The sequence below is a fragment of the Hydra viridissima genome, unplaced genomic scaffold (assembly GCF_058129835.1).
Source record: "Hydra viridissima isolate aposymbiotic clone 2 unplaced genomic scaffold, HvirCarnegie_v1 scaffold_14, whole genome shotgun sequence".
In the NCBI taxonomy this organism is placed as follows: Eukaryota; Metazoa; Cnidaria; class Hydrozoa; order Anthoathecata; family Hydridae; genus Hydra; species Hydra viridissima.
The window spans coordinates 4,658,281-4,685,112 of record NW_028324313.1 but is presented as its reverse complement, the minus strand read 5'-3'; the positions used below and the strand labels follow the sequence as shown (position 1 = coordinate 4,685,112).

Here is a 26,832-nt window from a genome sequence, read left to right as displayed (position 1 = left end):
AAACTACATTGTAGTAATAACTAAAAACTATATTGTAGCAAAGTAATTAAACCATATTGTAGTTTAAGTACTTTGATACATTATAAGTTTGTAAAATAAAGTACAATTTGATCAGAAAGTTGATGTAAGAAGTTCATGCAAAGTATGAGAAAGTTAGAACAAGTTTCAAACAAACAATGCATAATTGAAACTATGTGGTTTTTTTTCACTTAAAGTTTTTAAAAAAACTTTAAGTGAAAAAAAGAATTAAGTATGAACAAAAAAAAAAAGACTAAGCAAAAAGTTCATGCGGTTATTGGACCCAATCACATGTAATTTGTTTTAAAAGGATTTTTTTGATTTCAGACACGACAGTTTTGCTTTTGAATGTCAAAGGTTCTTCACGAATTTTTAAAAAATTTGTCATCAACTGTTGGAAAAAATCTTCTAATAAAGGACCTCCCCTTCCTCTTCTCCCCCCCCCCCTGTATTAGCGTTCCCTAATGGGTCTTCGCCAGCTATGAAAAACAAAACAAGAGAAAAAACAATAACTGCAGATAAACAGATTGGACCACTACCACCTGCTAACTCAACAACACTTCTGTCTTTTATTATTTTCAAACCAGTATTTGCGGAGATAGTGATTAAATATATTTAGATATTAAAATTTACATTTACCTTTTTGACGTTTCATATACTTTTTCTTACTATTATTTTTATCCCGGTACTATTAGGATATATATATATATATATATATATATATATATATATATATATATATATATATATATATATATATATATATATATATATATATATATATATATATATATATATAACGAAAAACTTAAATTAAGTGTCTTGTAAACAAGATAGTTTAATCCTGAATTAGCAAAAAATATTTCTTTTATAAGATATTTTGAAATCACATAATTTTTTAGTCCTATAAATTCTTCATAAATGCCTTCTGGAAACAATTCTAAATTGCAGAAAAACAGATTTTTCAAATTTGGAAAATATTTTTTAAATTGATTAGATTTTGTAAATGGTCAACAATTTCTTTGAAACATTTGCAATTCCACCTTTAAGTTGCAATTATAGTTAATTAGAACCCATCATGTTAACAACGAAGGTGTAATATTTCAAAATTTTCATATTAAAAGCATTCTTCAAAATTACTTCTGTAGGATCAAAAATCTCATGACTTTCTAAATTTACAAACCTTTCCAAGTTCATAAAATCTTTTCAATATTTTCCAACAGATAATCTAACAGCTGTTTAAAATAGTTAATTGTATTTTTGAGAAAGTCTAGCAAAAATTTTTAGTCCACAACCCAGCATAGTAGGAGCACCATCTATAGTGATTCCAATTTATTTTTTCTGCTCCTATTAAAAATCAATAAAGAATTATCTCATCTCCAATATATTAGACCTTTTGTTAAAAGAGTTTTACAAAATAAAATTTTGTTTTTTGATTTATTTTCATGTGCTATTATTATTACTGTTATTATTATTTTTATTATTATTAAGCTTTTATTTTTATCATTTGTGTATAATAACTTTTTGAAAATAAAATCTTAGATGAGTGAGCCAATGCAAGTGGATTTTGTTGATAATGAATCACTTAACAGAGACGATTCTTTTATAGTTGAAAACCCTACATTGGTATTCTAATTTTAAAAATTAAAGTGATTTAGTTTTAAAATTTTTATTATCTGCACATTAAGCTTTTAGGCATGACTTATAAGGAGTTTGAATTTAAAATAGTTATAAATATAATTATGCATGAGTAAAAAATATCCAATCCATTTTATAATCTTAGGTACTTCTGTACTTCTGGTTCTAATAAAGTACATTAATGGACCTGTTTTCTGCACCATTTTGTTATGCACAATTTTGTTATGCACCATTTCATTCTGCACCATTAATGTACAGTATTAGTATCAAAGGTATATCTAAGATTATTGATGATAACTATACCAGTATAGTTTTGATTTAAAAAAATAATTTTGTTAATTTGATAGCGTGGTTTATTGATATAAAAAACAAGTTTTAATATGATTATAATGCATATATATATATATATATATATATATATATATATATATATATATATATATATATATATATATATATATATATATATGAATTATTTGGCTTGTAAGTATCTTACAATTCTGGATTTTAGGATTTGGATGCATATGCTTCTAGTTATGTTGGACTAGCTAAACTTCAAAGGTTGGTCTTCATTGCAAAACATTGCCCAAGTTATTCTGCTGATTCCCTTAGGTAATCATAATTATTTATTTTATTAAATGCAGAGTAGAGTCATTTTTCTATCTAACAAACCAATTTTTATTCTATCTAACAAACCAATTCAATAAAAAAAAAATTTGGGACAATACTAGGTACAAACAAAACATTTTTATACCTAATTGTCACAAATTATATTATGTATCTTAAATTTCTTAAAAACAATAAAATTTGATGAATGTCATTAAATTGATTTATTTGTCATAATTCATATTATGTTCATATAGTTCCATGGTATAGGTTATTCAGTTTTTTTTAGCACTAAATCTTGTTTTAGTCAAATAATTTTAATTAGACTAAAAAGTTAATTGATTAAATTTAGTTAGACTAAAAAGTTAGTCGGCTATTTTTTAGTTAGACTAAATTGTTCGTTGAGTAATTTTATTTACGGTAAAAAGTTAGCCGACTTATATTTAATGGGATATAAGATTAATAATCTAAAAAAAAAGTAGAATGTTTTTCTACAAATTATGTATGTATATATTTAAATTATATTCTCTATGCTTTTTAATTATAAATAAATTTGTTAATACAAAATGAAAAAAATGTTTTTTAAAGTTGATAAAAGAGAGATAGAAGGATTTATCTTTCACCATTTGAAAATTAGTTGTAGGATGTAGTCTGTGGTTTGACTAAATGATGATGTTGTATAGTAAGGTTACATTTCTAAACTATTGTTATTTTTCTTTACAAAAACTAAAAGTTTTTAATGATGTCATGATGATCCAATTATGAATATGTAATGATGATCATCAAAGATCACCTTTTGACACTTTTGAAACAGGTATGTGACTCATTTGTCTTGCTCTTGTTTCATCATTGCATCATCATTATATCATTAAACACTTTTAGTTTATATAAAGAAAAAGTACAACAGATTGGAAATTAAACTTTACTATAAAACATTAATTAAATTATCTTAAATTGCTCTTAGAACTGCTGCTTCTGCTGTGAAAACAACCCACTATACTGATATGTACAGAGACATTATGCTTAAATTGAATGAAGCTATGTAAGGGTAAATTTAACTTTATTGAGTTAAATTTAAAGAATTGTTGTAAATATTTTTGAAATTTACCTTCTTGATTTTATTTGTTCTCCGTATAAATTTCTAAGTGTTTGTTTTTTATTTATCATTATCTCTACTTCTTCTTCTTCTTTTTTTTTTTTTTTTTTTTTATTATTATCTTTGTTTAAAGAAATCAAAAATAAACACAAAATACTTATTTTCCCTTTTTTTCAAATCAATAATCCACATTATTCTATTTTTAACAAAACAGATTTAAATATTAGTTAAAAATTTTCTTAAAAGTTAGCAATAAATGCAAATAGTAACATGTTTTAATTAAAAAAGAACTATGAGTAAATATAAAATATGATAGTTGCTCTAAACAATGTCTGGAAAATATGTTGGGTGGGATTTCCCATCTTGTCTCTATAAGCTTAAGCATAGCCGCTGAGAGAAACTTCGGGTCCTGGGGAAGTTTTCTTAATGGGCCCCCATTATGATCAATCGTATAGCCAGGACCACTAAAAGCGTGCTCTGGCCATTGAAAATTTCAAATGAAGTTAATTAAATCTTTTAAAAGTCAAAACTATTTTAATCTTTTGAAAGTTAAAATTAGGAAAAAGTGTACAAAAAATAATGTTAAGCACTGCCTTTCGACTTGCAAACAAATTAATAACTTCTTCAAAATTAATTTTCATAGCTATTTTTGCTTCAATAGATAAAGTTTCTAAGTCATTTAAAGGATTTTGTGTCATTGTTGATCTTTTTTGTTTTTTTTATCCCAATATTTCAAGCATCACTTATGTTTCTATACAAATAAGTCAAAGTCTCTGTGACTAGGTTTATTCATAAACATTTATACACATTTAATAGTTTAAAGACTGTTGACTAAAGCATATAAATCACTCAAAATCTCTGTGAATATGACTTCCTTTTGTAGAGTTTTTCTGGTTCATCACAGTAAACCATCCAACAGCAGGGAGCTAACATGCTTTCATTCCAGAATCTTTGGTAACGCTTTCCCATCACTTGAATATCTTGGTGGAATTGTTCACCTTGTTCATTACTCACAGTGCCCAAACTTTCAGGAAAAAATGCCAAATGCAAATGCAGAAAATGCATTTTCAATGACATACAACAGCCCACTTTTTGGAACGAATCGAGTGGCTTTTGAATACAATTCTCATATTCACATGATTTGTGATTCCCCAAGAAGTTCTTACAATTCCATACAAATGCTTTCCACACTTCTTTTTTGTCGGAAGTAAGTGACTCTTCAAATCCATGGTCTTTCAAAACCTCTTGAGTTTGGGGTACGACAAAAATGCCTTCTTTGAGTTTCGCTGCACTAATTTTGGGAAATTTTTCAACCAAGTATTGAAAACCCGCTGATTCAGTTTTACCTAATGCTTTTGTTCAGTTAAAAAGCATTAGGTAAAACTGAATCAGCAGGTTCGTATTCAGTTCTTAACATCCAATCATGTTTTACGTAATGTTCATTCAAAGTACGACTATCCAATAAACAAAGAAAGCAGCAGAACTTGGTAAACCCTGTTTGCATACCCATTAGCATACCAACCACTTTCAAATCACCACAAATGTTCCACTGATGAGTTTTGTAATCAATAGTGTCTAGTAATATTTTCATATTTTCATGAGTTTCATTCAAGTGTACAGAATGAGCGATTGGAATACATGGCTTCTGATTGCCAATATGAAACAACACGGCCTTCAAACTCCTTTTGGATGAATCAATGAAAAGGCGCCAATCATGAGGCGAATGCACTTGGGATAAATTTTCAAAAAGACCATTGACATTGATGCAGTAGCACAAGGGTCCATCAATTGTGAAAAACCTAGATAAATTGTTGTTACGCTTTCGAAATTGGGATACTTTGACACCAACTGCTAACAAATTCTTTTCTTTCAGTCTTGACGTCAAAGGTTCAGCTTTTTCCTTGGAAAGGGACAACTCTCTAACCAAATCATTCAGTTCACCTTGTGTGAAAACTTTGGGCTCTTCGCTGTCAATATCTGGAGCAAAGTCAACATCAGCGGCATCTTGACATTCAACATCAACAACACATTTGTCTTCAACAGAGTCTAATCCATCAGCGGGTGGTACTGGAATAAGCAGGGTGCTGAAATGAGGAACAGGCCTCATGGCCGAATCCAAATTCGGGTACACAACTTGGTGCTTATTTTTTGACGAAAATCCAGCAGTATTAACAGCGCAAAAATAACAGTCATTGTATGTTCTTTTGGTTCCCTCCAAATCATTGTTATAGATAATCAAAAAGAAGACCTTCATTTGTTTCTTGTAATAAGCTGCAACAACTGTAACAAGCCACATGTGGTGCCCAAATTTTATCTTGATCTCCCAAAGGACAACCGAAATACAGCTTGTAAATTTTCCAGATTTCTGGAGTGATTTTCTTTTGCTGCCCTGACAATCTAAATTGCCCACAAATGTAGCAAAAGGTGTCTGGTGAATTTTTGCAATTTCTAGGCATTATTAGTTAATTTTATTGAAATAATTACCCTAAAAATAAAGAAACAATATATTTCACACTGAAACTATATTTTAGTGCAAAAAAAAACACATACATTATCTCAAGATTCAGACGTGTTGGAGAAAAACTAAACACAGATTTGGAATCAGCGTGAAAAACTACAACTAGTAAGCCTAAAATTAAAGCTGGTGCAAATTCATTGTTGACCAGTGCTATTGGCTGCCGAGAGGGGGGGGGGGGAAGATTATTATGTTCAGCCTCACTTGCAGAATGACAGACCTGGAACTCATATTAAGATACAGTGTCAAATATGGGATTTTTGATCTGAAATTTTATGTCAAGTGAGTTATCTGTACTTGCTTATATAGGTGCATGGATTTCTAGAAAATAATGTACCATTGATGGATTACTATGGGAATGCTATACTGTTCTAGAAAATAATAAACTTTCTCGTGTTCTAATAATAGATCCATTTGTAATGATGCAAGTGTGATGTTCTAATGATATCCATTTGTAATGATGCAAGAACTTTCTTTCTAACACCATATCTTGATGTGGTTAAGACCAATTTAACTTATTTACATGAAGTAAATCATCCAAATGTTGCTTTTAAAAACAAAGGTAATGCAAAAATTTAAAGAAAAGTGAGATAAAAAATCAAAACAATAAATGTCCATCTTGTGTAGTTATAAAAAATGCTTAGGAATTACTGCTTAGAATTTGAAAGCAATAATTTAAAAAAATTTTAAAAGAACTTTCAAAATAGCTTTTGTTATGTTTTTTTTTTTTTTTTTTTTGAAAAATTGAGAACTGCACAAAATATTTTAAGCACTTTTTTTAATTTAGCTCACATGATCAGGATGATTCTGGAAAGCAATCAGAACTAGATGGACAATGGATTGAAACAACTAATAAGAAAGCCCAAATAAAGGTACTATATAAATAAAATAAAATCCATGTAAATAATTACTTCCAAATAATAGAATTTGAGGTTGTTTTACCTCATCTGACTTCTTGACAGAATATCATTTTGTAAATTTTTCTAAGCAAATGCTTTAGTTTATTGAACATCTCTTTATGAATGAATGGTAACTTAGTTAAGAATTAGTCATTCCATATACATTACATAAAGTCACTAAAAAAGGCTTTTACCACCTCTACATTTCTTTTTACTTCTTTTCAATTTTCAAAATGCTGAAAATCTCCTTTAAAATACAACTAGCTGTTAGTAAAGATGCTGTAAACAAATATTTTAATTACTAAAGTTAAAATTGAAATTTTGTTTGAAAAACAAAATTTACATTAAGGTAACACAACTGAACATAAAGTTGCTAAAATTGTTCCCAAAACATGGCCGATAAAAATTTTTATGTCATAACTTTGATGCAACTGGCTCATTGATTTTAAATGGTCAGTCAAAATTTTATTTTACTGAGCCAGTTGATGCAATTTGCTTAGTAAAGCAAAATTTTGACCAACCATCACAAGTCAATGATTACATGTAATACATAGTTTACACATTTGTTAGCCATCACTGGCTAAATGTAGGATTTCTTAAGTAATATTGCTCAATACAAACTGTACAAAATATACTGAATAGGTTATCATGGAAGAGTTGCACAAAACAATTACTTGGTCAGTAATGCCAATAATGTTAAGTGATTGAATTTTATTACAAGTTATAAAAAGAAGCTGCAATTCTATGGAATTAAATTGATTGGTTTGATAAAAGCAGGTTTAAAATATTTCCCTCAATATGATGAGTCCAAATGGGTTGCAAGTAAGGTATGGTACTTGAGCCAAAAAATAAAATTTCAATAGTATGGAAGAGTTCTGCTATGGTATGGAGCTGTACAACTGCTTCTGGTAAAAGCAAATCTTTAATTGATAGTAAATTTTGTTCATTACAAAATCAAAATAAACAAAAAAATATATACTCTCAAATTCCTGAACATAAAATCAAATTTTGTTTTTCAAGATGAAAATTATTACATCTTGCAATGTTTGGGATCCTGATATCAATAAATAACAGGGCTGGTATAAAAAACCCACCTTAAAAAACCTGTTATAAAAGTTAAACTTTATGCATTCTCAATCCTTAAATAGTGTCTTTTTGAAGGAAAACAATATAAAAACAAGGATTTTTTGGCATTAAGCCAAGTTTATAGCTGTTCAATGCATTCATTTTTACCAAAAAGTACTTATGTATTACTTTTCAAAGAAATGTTATAAATTTTTTTTTTCTTTTCATAAAAATGAGCCATATTTCAAATCTCTGGCCTCCAATCTAAAAGCATGTTAAGATTTTAGTTTTACCAATATTCTTATTCACTGCAGAGTTTATTTTATACTGTTCTATGGTTTATTTATTTGCTTATTTTTCAAAATGTTTATCTATTCATCAGTTTTATAAAGAACTTTGTAGATCTTCAACAGTTTCACTGTTTTCTCTGAACATAACTAGTTTCTAAGCTTTGTCCAAATAAACCCAGATGTTGAGAACCACCTCTCAATAAGAACATCCATATATTAACATAAAATTCCGGAGAGATGACAAGAGTCTCCTTTCATTTTGTTTAGGGTGGCTCCAAATGCCTTCATTTGTTCAAAAAAAGATGCTGCTTCTCTTATATAATCCAATATTAATTATCTAAAACCTTTAAAAAATTGAGGGTAAAAAAAAAATACCTGAAATTTCCCAATTTTTGTGGGCACTTTTTTCATATTCTCCCCCAGATCTTGGAATAAATTTTGTAGTTGCTTTTGTAGGTTTTTAAGCATGCAACCTATGAGTTTCAATCTGTCTCATCAAGCAACTGTGGTATGCATCCCTATTTTTTCTATAACAATCCATGGGCTAGATGAATATTTCTGAAATACTTATGAATTTCTACAATTTGCTTCAAGATGGCTGTGCTGCCAGTTTTTGAAACTCTAGTCCCTCAACTGAGTTGAATGGTAGGCTTTGGACTGAAGAAAAACAAAGCAACCTGCTTATTAAAAGAATCTTTTTGAAAGGTGCATGTTTTGATAATGAAATCATTTAGATTAGAATGTTTCAGCTTACTTGAGTTGGGGTAGAAACTGGACTTTCAGAAACCAGCATATTTCACAGATCTGTAGCATTAGAAACAACACTACTATTGACGATTGAGCTTCCAAGCATACATTCTTGTTCATAGGCTTTTTATGTGTTGCATTTTTCTAGATGCGCATGAACATGCTTGACTTTATTACTGACTTAACTGTGTTCTTATCAACTTATATCAGACTTAACTGTGTTCTTATCAACTATAGAAACTTTGAAACACTCACATCTTTATTTTTTTCCACTTCCAAATGGCATTCTTTCCTTTAATTATGCTAAAAGTTTAAGAAGAATCTTTTAACTGATGAAAAGGAACAGTCAGTTACCAAAGATTTATTTTATATTTAGGTTTAAAATCTAAAATTAAAAAAGCATAAAAATATCATTTTTAGGCTCAAAAAAATTTTTTTTTGAAGATCAAAATTAGGGATAAAAATACTGTAATTTAAAAAACCCAAATAAAACTGAATATGGTAGGCTGGTTTAATTTTTTCTGACCCTGAAAAAACTTCCTAGAAGAAATCACTTTAAAGTTTAATACGGCATACCATATTCATATGAAATAATATACATCCTGGATTAATTTCCAGGATATCATTAATTTTAAACATTTTAAAGTAAACATGAAGGAATACGACCATGAGTTTTTAGCTTGTTATAAAGAGAAAACAAAAAGTTTCCAAACTGCGCACTTTTTTAAAGAATAAATAAAATATAGGTGGGGCACTGATTTTGTTTAGGTATTTTTACATTTAAGAAGTGTGATGTAAGACATTTTTAAAAGTGTCTTCATATACAATACATGTTGAATTCTTTTATAAAAATCAGTGTTTTGTAAAAAGTGTTTTTAAAAATTTACATGAGTTTTATTGTTTACATAATCATCCGTCTGAAAGCTCTCTTTAAAAAATTTTAAGAGACTGGTTTGGTAGAAGATCAAAAAACTGAAAAACACAGTTGTAGTGGTCGGTGTAGTTGTACCTTACTTCATTGAAAATGCTGCTTGTGAAGCTGTAATTGTCAATCAGGATCAATATCATCTGATGATAACTAAATTTTTGCGGCCTGAATTAATTAATATTGATCTCAAGGACATTTAGCTCCAACAGAATAGTCCTAGACCTCACTTTGCTAATGAAACAATCACTTTAATTGCATACCTAATTTCCCGGATGTTTTATCAGCAGAAATGTTGATGTTAATTTACCACCAAGATTTATCACTGTTGAATTATTTTATTTGGGGTTACATGAAAAGCCAGGTCTATAAGAATAACCTACAATTGATTCCTGAACTTAGAGCCTCAATTATGTCAAAATGTCATGAAAAATTTTAACAAAAGAGTTGACATTTGTAGAGCTGCATGAAGAAACCATATGAAAGATATTTTTCTTATATAAATGTAATAATCGATACTTAATTTACCAATAAAATGTTTTTGAAACTGAATTGAAGCTGTGTTTTATTTATTCTTAAAAAAAACTGTGCAATTGGAAACACACTATACTTTCATTCATTCAAATAAATATGAAATTGGTAGCAAATTATATCAGCAGTGATTGCTACCAAAGATACATTCCCTATAGAACTAACTTCAGTTTAATAAATTAGAATAGATTAAAAAAATTAGATAAAAAACTTTTAGCTCAGAGAAGGATTATGTTTGATTCTGAAGTTTAATTAGATTGAAAATTTTGGATAATTTTTTAAGTTTTTTTTTCACAAAAGTTATGCATTTATTTGGATTGACCTTCAGCTACACAACAACTTTTAAAAAAACTTTTTCTACTAAATGTATAACACAGATTTAACATTAATATTAACTTGGTTATAATTTAATTAGATTTTGATAATTTTAGTCCTTACTAAAATCATTCATTAAAAGGAATTTTATTTAACTAAAGTTTAAAAGAAATGTTAAAAGGACACTTTGGTCTCTTCTTTTGTGACATGAACTTAAACTTATATCATCAGATCTCATCAAATAAATCTGTAGAGAGTTGTTGGTAAGGCAAATAATGGTAAGGCAAGATAAATTAAAAAAAGACAAACAAAACTAGTTGAATAATAGACCAGCCTAGTCAGAATCTTTTGAACTGTAACTCCATTGTAAATTTGTACATATTGTCTTAATAAAATCTAAAAAGATTTTTCACAGTTTTTTGAAGTTCTTCCATTAAATATTTTATCAATTTTATTTTAGTTTGATAAGCTGGAGCAAGATTTGAAAACATATAAAAATAATTCTATAAAAGAAAGCATTCGGTAAGTTTTAATGTAAAGTGTGTGTTTATCAAAATCTTTATTATTTTGCTTCAATTTTGTGTTGTTGTGTTAACTTTTTTTTGTTCTATTATGTTTTGTTATATTTTGTTCTATTATTATTATCTATTTATAATAGTAGCATAAGTTAAGATTTTTAATGTAATAATTTTTTTTGGTTATATTTCAAAAATTAAGGTAATTAGACTAAATATAGTTAGATCAGGTGTCTTAAAGGTGTATTATACACAGGTATTATTTATTAATGCAAATCAGATTTAAAAATAAGATATGATCTGGTTAACCTTAAATTAATATATACACAAGTATATACAATAATAAAATTGTATTTATCATTGATATTGATACTAACTCAATAATTTCCATCTTTAGCTGACAGAAAATTGCTTTAGATTTTTTTCATACACACAGAATCAACACAAACACAATCCATTTTGATTGAAATAATGCTTCTTTTTCATGTTCTTCCTTCCTTACTCTTTCCTTCTTTCATTATTCAACAAGTTTTATTTTCCCCTTGACCGCTGAAACTATTTATCTGGTTTTTACAAGCGTTAAGAAATACAAAGAACAAAAAAATGACTTAAATTAAAACATTAACTGAAAAGCTGCTAAACTTATTCATTACAACATATAAAGAAATATAAATCAACAAATAATTAGTTGTGTTCATCAAATAGTTTCATGAACACCTAATTTACTGGGTAGTTAGTACTAATTTAATCCCAATAGTGAAAAAATGCATGCTCTTTAAACCTCTGCATCCACATGAATTTGCTGAGATAGTCAGGAATCATGTCTCTATGTGTTCCAAACATTGCTTTAAATTTGCTTTGCTGCAACACCACATTGCTTCAACTTGATTAGTTGTCACGTTTGTTGCCGGATCTACAAAGTGAAGCAAACAGTTCACCATACCATGCTGAAAGCCTTGTGCTCCAAGTGTTATAAGCACCCCCACATATCACTCCTAATTTCTGTGCCTGGCCTTATCTATCGATGTATGATTGGCAAAAGAATGCTGCATCACATTAAGCTATGGGGATTAAAAACCTTTTTTTGTTGTTGGCTCATAACCACCAAATATTCATTGCCCTTCCACAATTCTGCCACGATCATTTGCGGCGAGCAAAAAAAGATCTGCTAATCTCTACAACACAGCCAGGGCTGCCTAATTGTACAGGATTATTCAAAAAGTAATCTACTGCAACAATTCTGCAAAACTGGTTCCAATTCTAATAGTTTACCTGCATCCAATATCCAATTCTTTTTGAATATCTTCTTGCGACAGTCCCAGACTTTTGCCTACGCTACGAGCCCATATGTATGTTATTCCAATGATCTTCCACAACTCCAGTTTTGATTTCTCAAAAATGCTGCCTTTGTGAATGTTTATAGTCTTTTTACACTTTTTAACAGTACATCTCCAGGTTGTTCCATCTACACTGTGTGTGTACAGTTATTCGCTACACTGCAAATTGTAAACAAGACAAATCATTACAGTAGCAAGCAAACCGAATTCTCTCAACCACTTTATGCATTCTTCGTGATTATTCATAAACCACACACCAATTTGAGCTAACAAGATTTTATCGAATTCATCTATGGTTGGTTTTCTAGCCATTTTGAAATTCCTCTTTACAAATTACATTTAATACATTTGTTAAGTGACAATGTTAAGTGAAAATCAATGTTTTTGCTAATCAAAACTATTTTTATTTCTTATTAAAATTCCAAAAAACATTCTAAAATGGCAATTGTGCTGCTCCACCTTGTCCTTGAGTCACAAATTAAAGCTTTTTCTTTTCTAGATGTTTTAATAATATTTAGCTGAAGGTCATCATCATTCCTGACCTTTAGAGCTTTATGGAAATGTCTCCCTTTTGCATATTAGAAGAGAGAAAAAAAGAAAATCAACTTAGAAATAACTATTTCTTTAAAAATAAATCCTTCCATGTAATTAGGGACTTAAGTTTTGGATAATTAAAACCCCACAAAAATTTAAAAAACAAGGAAAACATTATAAGCTCTTCTTAATCAAAAGTTGCAACCTCCTAACCCTATCCTTCATTGAACTGAAACCTTTTGTCCTCTCCTAATATATAAGGTTCTGGGTTAGAATTTTCCTACCTACCAATACTTAGGTAAGAAAAAAGAGAACGCCATGCATGCGCATGAAAAATCTTAAGAATTTTAATTTACCTTTAATTGAATTTAAGTAAGATGCAATAATTTTAAAAGTTCGAACTTTTAGGAAAAAAAAGTTCAAACTTGAACATTGAATATTTAGTGTAAAGTTCAAATGTTCAAACTTGAACATGTTCAAACTAGCAGTCTTAAATATGAATAAGAAAAACTCAACTTGTAAGATGTTGTATGCAGTTTTTGGTTAAATGTATATTAATAGTGTATTTCTTATGCATGCAGAAAAAGACCTTTCTGTTAAAAGAGTCTATTAAAAAAACTCTTAGAGTTATTGATATTAAAAATTTAATGGAAAAATAACTTTATGCAATAAAAATCCAACTTGCAATATTATAGATATATTACTTTCAAGGTTTCTCTAGCTAGTGCAGATACTTTGATATAGTATTTGGTACCACCAGAGTTGTGTTTTAATAAGAATTATATCTACTTTAACATAACTGCTTATACATGGCTAAAAGCTAAAAAAGTTTTTTTAGGTTCAATCAAAAGAAGCCCCAAAAAACAAAAAGTCAGAAGTAACAGTTGTAGTCTTTTGTGAAATAGCTTTAATGACAAAATGAACAATCAGCCTGATGAACTGCACATGTACCACACATCACACAATGAGTACATAGGTTTGTCACCACACATCAAGGTACTTAGCACAATATACATTTCATAGATTCTTGTTTACTTATAATCTTTTCCAGCTTATCAATATCATGTCTTAAATATATCTCTGTTTCAAATCTAAAATGAACAAATTCTCTAAGTCTGCAACTAGCTTGAGAAAATGAACACTTGACCCACCATTATTTCTCTCTAGTTCTTTCTTAAGGTATCTTATTTCTGCTCTAACCTGAGAAATAGGAATCTCAATTTAAATGTATGAAAGACTTCAAAACAGTAAAGAATTCTTTATTTAGTTCTACCTTATATAGATTTAAGATGGAAAAAAATTCAGTAAAATTAAAGTTTCCCTAACCTTATTGTGTTCAACCTTTTTTTTTTAATGCAATAGCTATCCAAGTTTGTCAAACAGTGTGGGGAGGCTAATCATTCTAAATTCAAACCTTCATATATATTTAAATTTAAAATAAATAAATTAGAGTAATCTGTCTGTGTGTAGAAAATCATCTTCAACTCAGAGAAAATCATCTTCAACTGTGAAAATCATCATGTCAAAATTCATTCATTGTCAAAATCAACTCAGAGAAAATCATGTCATTCAACTGTCAAAATCAACTCAGAGAAAATCATCTTCATCTTTAACTCAGAGAAAATCATCTTCAACTCAGAGAAAATCATCTTCAACTGTGTGTAGAAAATCATCTTCAACTGTGTGTAGAAATTCATCTTCAACTGTGTGTAGAAAATCATCTTCAACTGCTATCCTTTGGTTTATTCTAATGGAATAAGAGTTTAATTTAGCTTTGACTTTGACATGGTACCCTAGAAACAAAAGAAAATCAACAGGCCAGTAACAATGGTTTTGACAACGCAGCTATTTTCATAGCCACCTGTTCCTTTAAAAATATAACAAAATATGGCTTCTTCTGCAATATATTAATAGCTTCAAGTGAGAAAAACAGCTTTCATTTTAGGTATGTATGTTTTTATAATCTGCTGCAGGGTCATGCAGATTGCAAGGGGAGGCATTTATGTAAGAAAAGATCTATTTGTTTGTATTATATGAGGTATTTTAGAGAAGCTTTTTCATTTCAGACAGAAATGGCTGCTAGTAAAACCAACTAAATCTTGAAAAAGTACTTTGTGAATATTGATTATGAATTTTAAAACACTTAGTGTTAATTCTTAAATGTTTATAAAATTTGAAATGATTGTGACTTCATTTTTACTTTTACAATACATTTATTTTATAGGCGTGGTCATGATGACTTAGGTGATCATTGCCTTGATTGTGGTGATTTAAGGTATGGTTTATAATAGCTGCAGTTTTATTTAAATTGATATTTAACTTAGTGCAAATTTAACTATTTTTTAAATTTAGTTTATTTTATATATTATTTATATATCAATACTTAAAAAACCTCATACTATAACATCCCTATTTTTCCCAGGAAAACTGTTAAAAAATATGTAAAACTGTTAAAAAGTATGTAAAACTGTTAAAAAATATGTAAAACTGAAAACAGAAGTCTGACACTAAAAGTTTAAAATCTAATCTACTGCTAGAAATCTAAAATCTAATTTAATACCCAGTAAAATATCAAAATATAAATGATTTTCTGTTCTTACAACAACAAAATCCAATATATAATGAGGCATACAATCAATGAGGCATACCTAAGGCAAAATTATAGGATAATCTAAAATCTTTTAAAAAAGGGATTTGATACTTACCTAAATGGGTTTTATTTTCCAAATGGCAATATACTGGAGAAAAAATCAAATTTACTATAAAATTAGCAGAAATTTGTAACAAACAGAAAAATTAAAATTTGACATGAAACCTCTACTTTGCTAACTTCTCAGCAAAAACTCCATTAATATTGTTGCACAATTATCTTCCATCTCTTTTCACCATAGATTTGTTAAAAGAAGCAAAATCTTAATTTTTTAACAATTATCAATACAACTAAATGTTCTTTATGACTTTAAGGTAGCCCCTTAAAAGTCCACTGTTAACTAACATGTAACCACAAAATTTGTAAAATTTTGTTTTCTAAAAAGTGTTTAGAATTACATTTACCACATTTTTATTCATTATGTCCTCCCTCAGCATCAATCACAGCTTCAAGTTGACTCCTGAACCTGGAACAGGTAGTTTGGATACAGTCCTTGGACATCTTGTTTTAATCCTTCTTGATAGCAGTCTTCAGAAAATTGACACTGTTGTGGGGATGTTGACAAGCCCTTGACTCCAGATATAACTAGATTGAATAATCAAGAGGTTGCAAATCTAGAGATCCAAGGGGCCATAACTCTTCTGACCAGTGTTTTGGCAAGTTCTCCTGGCGCCACCTCTAGGTCTTCTAAGATGTACGTGGAGGTGCTCTTTCCTACTGGATCATAGCATTGTCATTTTGAAAGTAGTTTGCACCAATCCAGGGTTTAACATGGTTCTCCAGGATACAAATGTACTCATTGGTGTCATTTTTCTCACCAAATTTGATAAAGCCCAGAGGGATTTTGAGACTATCTGAAGAAATCAGGTCAAAATTGTTTGATCTTGAATGTATACTTTACATCCACAGGAACTACCTAGACTGGTTGATGACTAATAAAGCTATTGGTTCTACTGTTTGAGACAAAATCAACAATAAACAATTTCTCATATGAGAAGAGGATGGTTGTTGGTCTCTTCTTCAGGAGGCTCAGAAGTTTCTTTGATCTTTCAAGTCTATTTTTTTTGACATGTAGGAAAACCAGATGTTTATTAATCCTGACTCTTGAATTTGCCTTGAGATCCTCCTTGACCACATTTTTGATGGTGTGCTCACTAACAGATAACCCTTTAGCTATTTTGCTCCATTTTCTGTGTTGTATTCTAAGAAATTTAACCCTTGACTACCTTAATCTACTAAGGAGATTGAACTGACCTTTTCAAACTGCCAGGCTTCCTCTTAACACAAACAGTCATTTAAAAACCTTTAATCATGGTGTAGACAGTACTCAGAGGCTTGTTTAGCATCTTGGCAATTTCTTTGTGTATTGTGCCATACATGGCCAGGTCAAGAATTTTCTTATTATAATCTTCTTCACTTTTTGGCTGTTTTTTTCATTTTTATTTTCAAATATTTTTGCATCTACAATAACAAACTATGTGCATAAAAGTAGCAATAGAACATTTATTTTTAAATCACCAAACTTATTATGAAAATTTTGGTAAAACTCATATAAAAAGATCTACTGAAAAAGAATATAATTATTTTTAAACTTTATACAAGTTGTATTTCGTGTTATAAAATTTTTAAGATAAAATAAAAGATATTATTTTATTACTTTTAAACCTATATACTAATTTGCAATCTTGTGATAATGTCAATGTGCTGACATTTTTTTACTTTATGTAAAATATGAACTTGTAAGATCAAACATTTATGATATGCTTTAATTTTCTCAAACTTCGAATTCTTTTTTTTTTCAGTAATGTTAAAAAGGTTTCTCATAATATACAGTATCTAGAATCTATAACTTACTCTTTTGCTGAGACACATTTTTGAAAAAAATTTGACAAGAATGTCATTACATTCTTGTTTTAAACAACTTCTTACAATCACCAAGTACAAAATATTTTTAAAAACTTTTAAAATAAAGTATGTTTTATGAAGAGTGGTTTCAAAATTGATATGTGGTTAACAACCATCTGCTACTATAAAGTATTAAAATAATAGAGTTGCTGTTTAGTAGCTATATATATATACTTGCTTCTAGATTATTTTCCTCTTTGCTTTAGCAATGCATTAAAATGTTACTCTCGTGCCCGTGATTACTGCATATGTGCTCAGCATATAATTAACATGTGCCTAAATGTTATAAAGGTAATTATTATTTTATCAATATTGCCAAATCTGTTGTTTCTATTGCAAGTTTAACTGTATAGCATCTTTTATTATATATTGATATCTATTAGTGTTTTTATCATTTATAATATTATATTTATACTAAATTTAAATCATAATTATATTTTATTATACTTATATAATGTTAATATTATACTATAATTATGGTTTCCACAAAATTTTAATTTATATGCTTAATATATATATATATATTTTTTTACATTATAACTACTTCAGTTTCTTTATTCTGCCACCTGAAAATTACTCTTTAAATTATTTACAAATTTGATAATTTTTAATAACACTAAATAACACAAAATTCATCAACCTCAATATCTGTTTTACATTAAATTTTGCTGTCTTTTATAACCTACCAAATTTTCTTTTTATCTACACCATCTTTTGGTGTAATTAAAAAAGAAAGACCAAAGCTTTTCTTCTAAGATTTTAGTTTTACACTATACACAAAATGTTCCCTGAGAATTATCAACATTTCTGGTGCTAACAACATCAAACATTTATTATTATTATTATTTTCATTATTAAGTGAATGTCTTTTATAAAAAACATAAAGTTGTAGCTGACTCATTAGTTTCCAATATCAAATAATGTCTTGATTACTAGTAGAATTTTTTGGATTTTTTTAGTTATCAACTAAATGACAATTTGCAACCATCAATTTAAGTAGAATAGCTGTCAAACAAAGCCTAACTACAATTACTTTGTTTAACAGCTTGTTTTGACAGCTTTTGAAGATGGCTCTGAAGCTCAATTTTCTGATGCTTTTTTCAGAATGAATTAGGCAGAGTAAGCTCAATTTTCTGATGCTTTTTTCAGAATGAATTAGGTAAAGTAAGCTCAATTTTCTGATGCTTTTTTAAGAATGAATTAGGTAGAGTAAGTGCAATGATCATGTAAAACAATGAGTCGCATGATCTTCTTTTGCAAAGTTAAAGTTTCAATAAAAAGTCTCAACCTGTTTTCTAAAATAATGTTTTCAAGAATCCCAGTGTAAAAAAAGAAAATGTTAAAAGGTTGGTGATTAGAAATAAATTTCTTTTTTCTCAAATTACTATAAAGTGATTGACATTGATTTTTTTATTTAAAGTAGTTATCCATAATTTAATGCTTGTGGAAAGAAAAGATAAAATAAGTTTAGTGTAATTTTTCTTGTTCACTTCTCATACTAAACATATAAATTACAACAAGCTATTTCTATATAAAAGAAAACATTTGAAGTGCATTTTTTGCTAAATTGTAGGATTTTCATTTATTAATAAAAATTAACTTTGGTGTGCAAAATTATTTTAGATAAGCAGGTAAAAGTTTTTAATAAATTTATGGTAATAAAAATTTACTTTGAATTTTTTGGTTAAGGTCAGTGTTCTCATGCAAAACTGGGCACATGTTCAAACTTTTGTGCGAAAGGCAGAAGCTATACCAGATTTATTTGAAACACCTGCTGCAGTTAATTCTCAAAATGTAAAGTTTAAAATTTTATTTTATATCAGTATATTAATTATATATCAATTTTAAAGTTTAATGTTGTTATTATTCCATAGGAGAAACAAAAAAAAGCAAATGCAATTGTGATAGCAAAGCTTAAAGCAGCTCAAGGTACGCTATTTTTTACTGTAATGGTTGTTATTGGTAATTAATTTTTTATGTTTTATTAAATCAGATAAGTTTGTCTTTTAGGACTTGCAGAACTATCTCAAAAACAATACAAAAGTGCTGCATGCTCATTCCTAAGTGTGACTTTTGATCACTTAGAATTTTCTGAGGTTTGTGTTTCCTGTCTTTTATATCATTTTTGAGATTGATGATGAAAATGTGAAAAAAGTTTAAAAATATTGCAATTCTTTGCAAAATGTTGTGATTGTAACTAATTAAATTGAGACTAATAAGAGCTTTTTATATATCTTATTTTAATATTTATTATCCTCAGATTATAAGTGCCCAAGATGTTGCCATTTATGGTGGTTTATGTGCATTAGCTACATTTGATAGAGAAGAGTTACACAAAAGAGTTCTGTCTAGCAGGTTATTATGTATAAACATTTTGCCAGGACCTGTCTTAAACAACTCTATTAGCAAGCCTAAACAAGTTTCATATATTATACAGTTATTTATATCTAAATCAAATATTTAGCTATTATTAAAGTTAAATTGCTTTAACATTTTCTTTTTCAGTTCTTTCAAGCAGTTTCTGGAACTTCAGCCTCAACTCCGTGAAGTGCTGCTCAAATTTTATGCTTCTAAGTATGCAACATGTCTTGATCTATTAGACAAAATGAGGGTATTTCAAAAATTATTTAATTGTAACATTTAGTTTGTATGTAAAATGTTGTTCTATCTGCATGTACATATGTGTGTATTAAGGTGGTTACAGTGCTATATGTAAAAAAACATTTCCTGGAAAATCACTTTAGGGAGTTCCCCCATGTGATTTTCAGGAAATTTTAAATTAAAATAAAAAATTCAATTCATGAAGTTTTAGCTCAATTGGACAATTCCAACCCTCTGCCTTATTGAAGTTGATATCTTAAAAAAATTGGGAAATTTGTTTGTAAAATGAAATCTTTTCACCCTACAAACATGATTCAGATCTCATTTTGTGCACTCGGTTGTTCACTTCAAGTTTTATTATGAGGAGATTAGCAAAATATAGGAAAAATGTAGGTGAGTTATTTTAATGTATAATTATTCATTTATTTGGTACTTTTATTACAATTTATTCTTTATTACTGTCAGATTAATACAAATTTTTAAAACAACCTTTCTGACAAAAAAGTTAATGCATTTTTAAATTCTGATATTTAAATTGGAATAAATATTGAAGTAGTTTCTTATCAATTCATGATACCTCTAAATAATGGTTGTTATTCTACAAATAATTTATTTTTCCCAATTACAAAAAGGCTTTATTTTTTTATGGATATATATTCCCTTTTACAAAATGATTTAAAAAAAGGTTTTACAAAATGACTAAAAAAAAAAAATAGGAAAAAGCAGTTTAGAAGAATAACTTTAATAAATTTATAAAGAATTAGAGTAAAGTTGGAACTTTAGCCTAGAATTGATAATTAATGAAGAGAAATGACACTTGTCTAAAAATCCTCACTACTTTAAGGTAATTATTCTGATATTTTCTTTCATCATAGCTATATGTTTTATATTTTATATTTAGAAGTTTTTGAATCTTTGAAAGCAATACACCAGATGAAGAAGGGTTTGAGGATATCTACAATGCACAGAGGAGGTAGACATGGCAATACTGGAACCTGTTAAAAAGAGAAAAAAAACAAACTCACAGAATTGAAGAAATTATTAATGAAAAGCTATCCTTATTATTGGATGGTATGCTATCTCAGACAGAGACGCAGTTCAACTAATATCAGCTACAATAGAATTTCTAGGAGATAACTCAGCAATTTATTGTGAGTAGGAGTATCATTCACTTATGCTGGCAAGAATTTAGAAAAGAAAGGAGAAAACTTATTCAAAAAAGATTTACTAATTTAGATTTAGAGGGAGTTGTTGTGCACTGCAATGGAAAGTTACTTCCAGATATTTTTAATAAAGAAAATATCAAGAAAGTTGCAGTTTTAATTATTTGTGGAGAAAAAGAGCAGTTAATTGGAATTCCTTATTTAAAAAAATGCAGGGAGTGCTGTGACAAAATCTGTCTATTCATGTCAAGTCTGTCTCTTAAACAGTGGGCACATTGAGCAAAATTAAACCAATGTGCTTTGATAAAACATATATATTGGTCAAGTTAAGAATGCTTGTATTTTGTTGGAACAATTAATGAAGAAAAAATTATTTTACCTTTCACATTGCCACCACATTTTGGAGAATATGTAATGGGAAAGGCTACTGGATCTCAACCAGATATTTTCAATAAATTTCAAATTGAATGGACCAACATTAATAAAAAAACTAAGCCAAAATTTGAAGATGAGGCTGCAACAAGTAATTATACCCATATCAAATTTTGAAATTGTAAATATTTACGTAAAAGTGTGGTTGGATGCCCATAAACCAGCACACCCAAACCAGGACTTACAATTAATAAAATCTTTACATATTAATAACTCTTTACAATAAAATACAAGAAAACCAATAAATTATCTCAGATATTTCACTTTCAAAAATTATCAATCATTTATGGAACCTCAATTCAGAACAGGCTGCTTTCTCATTATTTGACGACTCTTTAAGTAATTGTATAAAAAGCAGAATGGCAATAAAGTTAATATCTCTAGAAGATGAAGATGAAGAACTTTATGACTACTGTAATATGAAACCATTAGTGAAATTAAATGAAGTACCTGAAATATTAGAAAAAGATGTGGACCATTTTACTTCACTGCAATTAATTACTTTTTTTAAGAGATTCAAAATTAGTATGAAATTTTTGCATATTAATCCAGAATTTTTTTAAAACTTTACCTTATTTAAAAGGTAAAAAATTGTGAATGGATTAAAAGTTGTAAATGATAAAGGAGGCTGAAAAAGGTTTTAAATTAACAACCGATTATAAATCATGCATAACAAAATACGAAGTACAAGTAGTTGCTCAATGTTGGTAAAAATTTCCTGGTTGCTCAAAGGCCTCCTTATCCGAGCCTCTGCTTTGTCAACAATGAATTAAAGTGTAAATTAATTTTATGAAAATTGTCTTTTATAAAAAACTATGTGTAGTATAATATGATTAAAAAATCTGTTCATTTATAAATAATAAAAATCTTGTATATTGTTTTGTTTTTTTTTTCCCAACTAAATACACAATACAAGAGTTTTAAAAAATTATTTAGTTAATTATGATTATTATTCTTTATTGATTAAAGGCCTTATAAATAAGAATATAACAAGTCAATATTTATAAAAGATTTAAACATATATCAATTCATTAAATTAATCAAATAATTCAATCAATTAAGTTAATGAAACTAGTTAAATTTAAGCAATCAGCTTAAATTGAAGTAATTTCATTAACTTTTCAATAATAAATTACAAATTACAATTTATTTTATTTTAAAAGTACTTATACAATAGTATTTAAGTTATTATGGATTTTTGCATAATAGGAGAATTCAACCAATTTCTAATATATATGTAAAAATGTAAATATCTCAAAAACTATAGGTTGTAGCTAAATAAAGGAGATGATAAAAATTGAAGAGAACAATTTAGTGAACAAAATCAGACCCGAGTTATCTTTCTAGGATGAACCATTTTCATTTTATAAGTAAAAAATGATGATTTTGTTCAAAATTTCAACCTCAATGAAGCATGGGTTAGGATTGTCCAGTTCATACAAAAGTTTTACGAATGTCCTTTTTTAGTCAAGTGGCACAATTGTATGTATGTATGTATGTATGTATGTATGTATGTATGTATGTATGTATGTATGTATGTATGTATGTATGTATGTATGTATGTATGTATGTATAATATATATAAATGAATCTGGCAAACTAATTTCCAATTTTACTTAAAAGGTTTTTTTTATTTAATTTATAAATACATATTTTAAATTAATTCATATTTAGGGGTTTCATCATTTCTAATTTAACATCAAAAGTTTAATATTGTAGGACAACCTAATGTTAGATATTTACCTCTATCAACATGTTGGTAAACTTTATTCTCAAATTCGTAATAGAGCTCTGGTGCAGGTACAGAATATCTTTATATTTTTTATACTAAATGCTTTACGTTATTTATTACAATTGTTAACTTACTGTAATTTGCACAATTTATAACATCACAGCTTGTAACATTTACTTATTACAAATTAAGTAAATGTTATAAATTAGTATAGTATATGCATAATGTATAATCTAAAGTAAAAAATGTGTTAAAAGTCTAAAACCACAATAAAATCGAAAAATTAGTTTCATAAAAATCTTTAAAAATTTTACAAGGAAAGTTAGGAAACCACAAAAGTCAGCTATTTATTTCTCTATTTTCCTACAGAATAATATTATCCTATATAATTTTATTTTCCTATAGAATAACAATTTACTTTTAAGAGACCAGTTTAGGAAAATTTTTCTTGTAAACAGTATTTTAATCCATACGTGTCGGCCGATCTTCACAAGATGGCGACATCGTTTAATACTTCGGTTGAATCGCTCGAAGATGAACTGACACAGCTCATCCTCGACGGGCAAATTATGGCAAGAATTGACTCAAGTAAAAAGGTAATTAAAAAGAATTCTTAATAAAGATATTTGCTTAATAAACTACTCTGAAATCCAACAAAACTAATTTTGGCTGTGGTTGTTTCGGTCAACATTTAGCTACGTTTAAAATACTAGCTTGGTATTTTTTTGTTTTTTTGTTTTATGAAAGTTCTAAAAAGCTATCTATTAGAAGATGTTTTCGTTAGATATTGTACGCTCGAGATATCGACCACAGGAGTGCAACATTCCAAAAAGTTCTTTTATGTGGAAAGGAGTACGAAAAACGTACAAAAGTAAGTTTTTTTCATATTTCGTACAGATAAATTTTAAAAATTAAACCAGCATATGTGTGCGTGTGCGTGTGTGCGTGTGCGTGTGCGTGTGCGTGTGCGTGTGCGTGTGCGTGTGCGTGTGCGTGTGCGTGTGCGTGTGTGTGTGTGTGTGTGTGTGTGTGTGTGTGTGTGTGTGTGTGTGTGTGTAAAGATATAGAATAAGAAAAATTTTAACTTGGGGTCACCCAAGGGTCAGGTGACTACACTCATAGTTTTCTCTTCCCTAACTGATCATAACCAACAACTTTTACTAAAAGCATTTCCCTGTATGATGCAAGGGTTGTAAAAGTCTTTTCGGACTTTCCTTGATATGATGGCAACGCTCCGTGTTTTCCAGCTACTAGATATGACTTTACTATGTTAATCAAAAATGCATTTGTAGCTAATTGGTCATGTTTTAGGGAACTAAACCACACTGTGGTAATCTAGCGTTTTCACAATAAACACGTCGATAAATCACAATCTCTCCAAACAAAAACCTGTTTTAAAAATTTTCTGGTTTATTTATACGGTATACTTTTCCAAAAATATCCCTCAAAAATCATCATAAAAAACCGCTAACGTACTTTTTTTTTGGTTTTTAATGGTAAAAACTATTAAAATTATTAGCTCCGTTATAAACTCGCTGGGGACAAGAAAGGTCGGAGGGGGCTGGAACATGATTCCAACCATAAGCACCTTGAACATGGAGTCCGGGGAGGTCCAACCCTGGCCTAAAACCTTCCCTGGGAGAAATTAGCCCTGTGTGCAAAACCCGATGAGGATCGGATCAAATCTGTGGATTTGTATAGAGCACATTCACACATACACACACAATTTCATCTTTATATATATATATATATATATATATATATATATATATATATATATATATATATATATATATATATATATATATATATATATATATATATATATATATATATATATCCGTACGTATATATACATATATTGATAATATTTTTAAGGCTCTTTTGCTAAGAACTGTGGTGCTTCAACATCAAATACACGTCAAGGTGAGCTTCTATACTATATTATAAATATTTTTTATGAATATTTATTTTTTTTTAATGACCTTTGTTTCTTTAGTCAAACCGTGATGATGACGTAACCCGTTAAAGAACTTTATTACTAAGCATCGTTTTTTGAGTTTTATGTAAAGAAGAAATACATTCATATCTTCCATGAATATGTTTTTAATAATTTAAAGATAAATTTAGTTATGGTTTTCAGTCATTACATAATTTTGTTTTACTACAAAGCTTAATTATGGGCTATGGGCTCTTCTATTCTCGAATATTGTTTTAGAGCTTACTTCTCAAAAAGGTTGCCATAAAATGTCCTCTGGTTGCCTTTAGGACCGTGGTAAACGTCCTCTAGCTAGCCTTTAGCTACCTTAGGACCCTAGCCCCGAAATTTGCCTCACTTCTAAGAAGTATAAAAAAAACATTCTTTGTTCGGTTAGCGTTTATAGGTGGTCGAGCATCACGTTGAAGCAGTTTCATAAAATCTTTCAGTCTGATATTCACTAATGACATCAGTGGGAAAATAACGTTAAATCAGATAAAGTAACAATTTACAGAGATATAATGAGTGTTATATCTCTGATAAAAAAAAGCAAAAAAAAAAAAAACCGTGTATCGATGCTTTTTAACGATTAATACTAAAATCGTTAATAATTTGGCATAAGGATATTTGTAAGATAAGTATAAAAATAATTGTTGATAACTATAGGTGCTGACAATTACCAGACAGATTTTATAAAATGGCTTCTTAATTGCTTTCCCGTTAGGTAAGTATCAAATAGTAATCGTAATATGAGAAAGGAAAATTAAAAACAGCGATTAGAAAAGACGTACACACGGAAACTTATTTATCAAATCATGTAAATAATATAGACATAGGAACAAAAAACAAGCAATAATAGAAAACTATAAAAGGCTAAAAAAATAGATATAGATGAATTGACAAAAAAAAAACAAAAAAAAACTAATCATAAGTGGGAGAAGAAAATTGATTAAAGATGCCGTTTCTGATAAAAGAAAGATTGATTTATTTAAAGAAAACCTAGAGAAGCTGGGAGAGGAGTAATTAATAAAAATAATCGCATATATACAGTATTAGATACTGGAAGAGTAAAAAAATGTTACTTGTAATTTCTTGATATAATGAATAAAAGTAAGTCTGCATAAGCGATATAGATTATTTATAGAAAATATTTGTTCCAAATATTTCACTTTCTGTTGACATATATATAAGCACATTAAGAAAGATCTTATTTGTTTATGCCCATCACGACAAAAAAGTTAAATTTTACATAATTAACATTTCACTCGGAATACAGAACAGAAATAGAAATGAGTTTGACTGTGTTTAAATCTTTTTCTATCAAAAAGAATACTTAAAGT

General features: G+C 28.4%; 1 protein-coding gene across 1 annotated transcript; it reads left to right on the top strand.

Moving 5' to 3' along the window:
- Window positions 1-1,560: 1,560 nt before the first annotated feature.
- Window positions 1,561-25,609, top strand: LOC145192952 (COP9 signalosome complex subunit 1-like). The gene is made up of 17 exons (XM_090071723.1): window positions 1,561-1,644; window positions 2,168-2,268; window positions 3,227-3,304; window positions 6,661-6,745; window positions 11,106-11,167; window positions 15,256-15,306; window positions 17,793-17,877; window positions 19,276-19,380; window positions 19,461-19,515; window positions 19,597-19,682; window positions 19,847-19,941; window positions 20,092-20,197; window positions 23,502-23,582; window positions 23,973-24,110; window positions 24,299-24,385; window positions 25,393-25,440; window positions 25,514-25,609. Exons 1-17 carry the CDS (start codon window positions 1,561-1,563, stop codon window positions 25,541-25,543), a joined length of 1,377 nt encoding a protein of 458 aa, XP_089927849.1. The 3' UTR covers window positions 25,544-25,609.
- Window positions 25,610-26,832: the final 1,223 nt, after the last annotated feature.

Bases quoted from the DNA above. Each gene is read 5' to 3' on its own strand.
- LOC145192952 (XM_090071723.1), top strand. From the start codon at position 1,561: ATGAGTGAGCCAATGCAAGTGGATTTTGTTGATAATGAATCACTTAAC. The intron at 11,168-15,255 runs GTAAGTTTTAAT...TTTATTTTATAG, and splicing joins TCTATAAAAGAAAGCATTCG to GCGTGGTCATGATGACTTAG. The intron at 23,583-23,972 runs GTACAGAATATC...TCTTGTAAACAG, and splicing joins GTAATAGAGCTCTGGTGCAG to TATTTTAATCCATACGTGTC.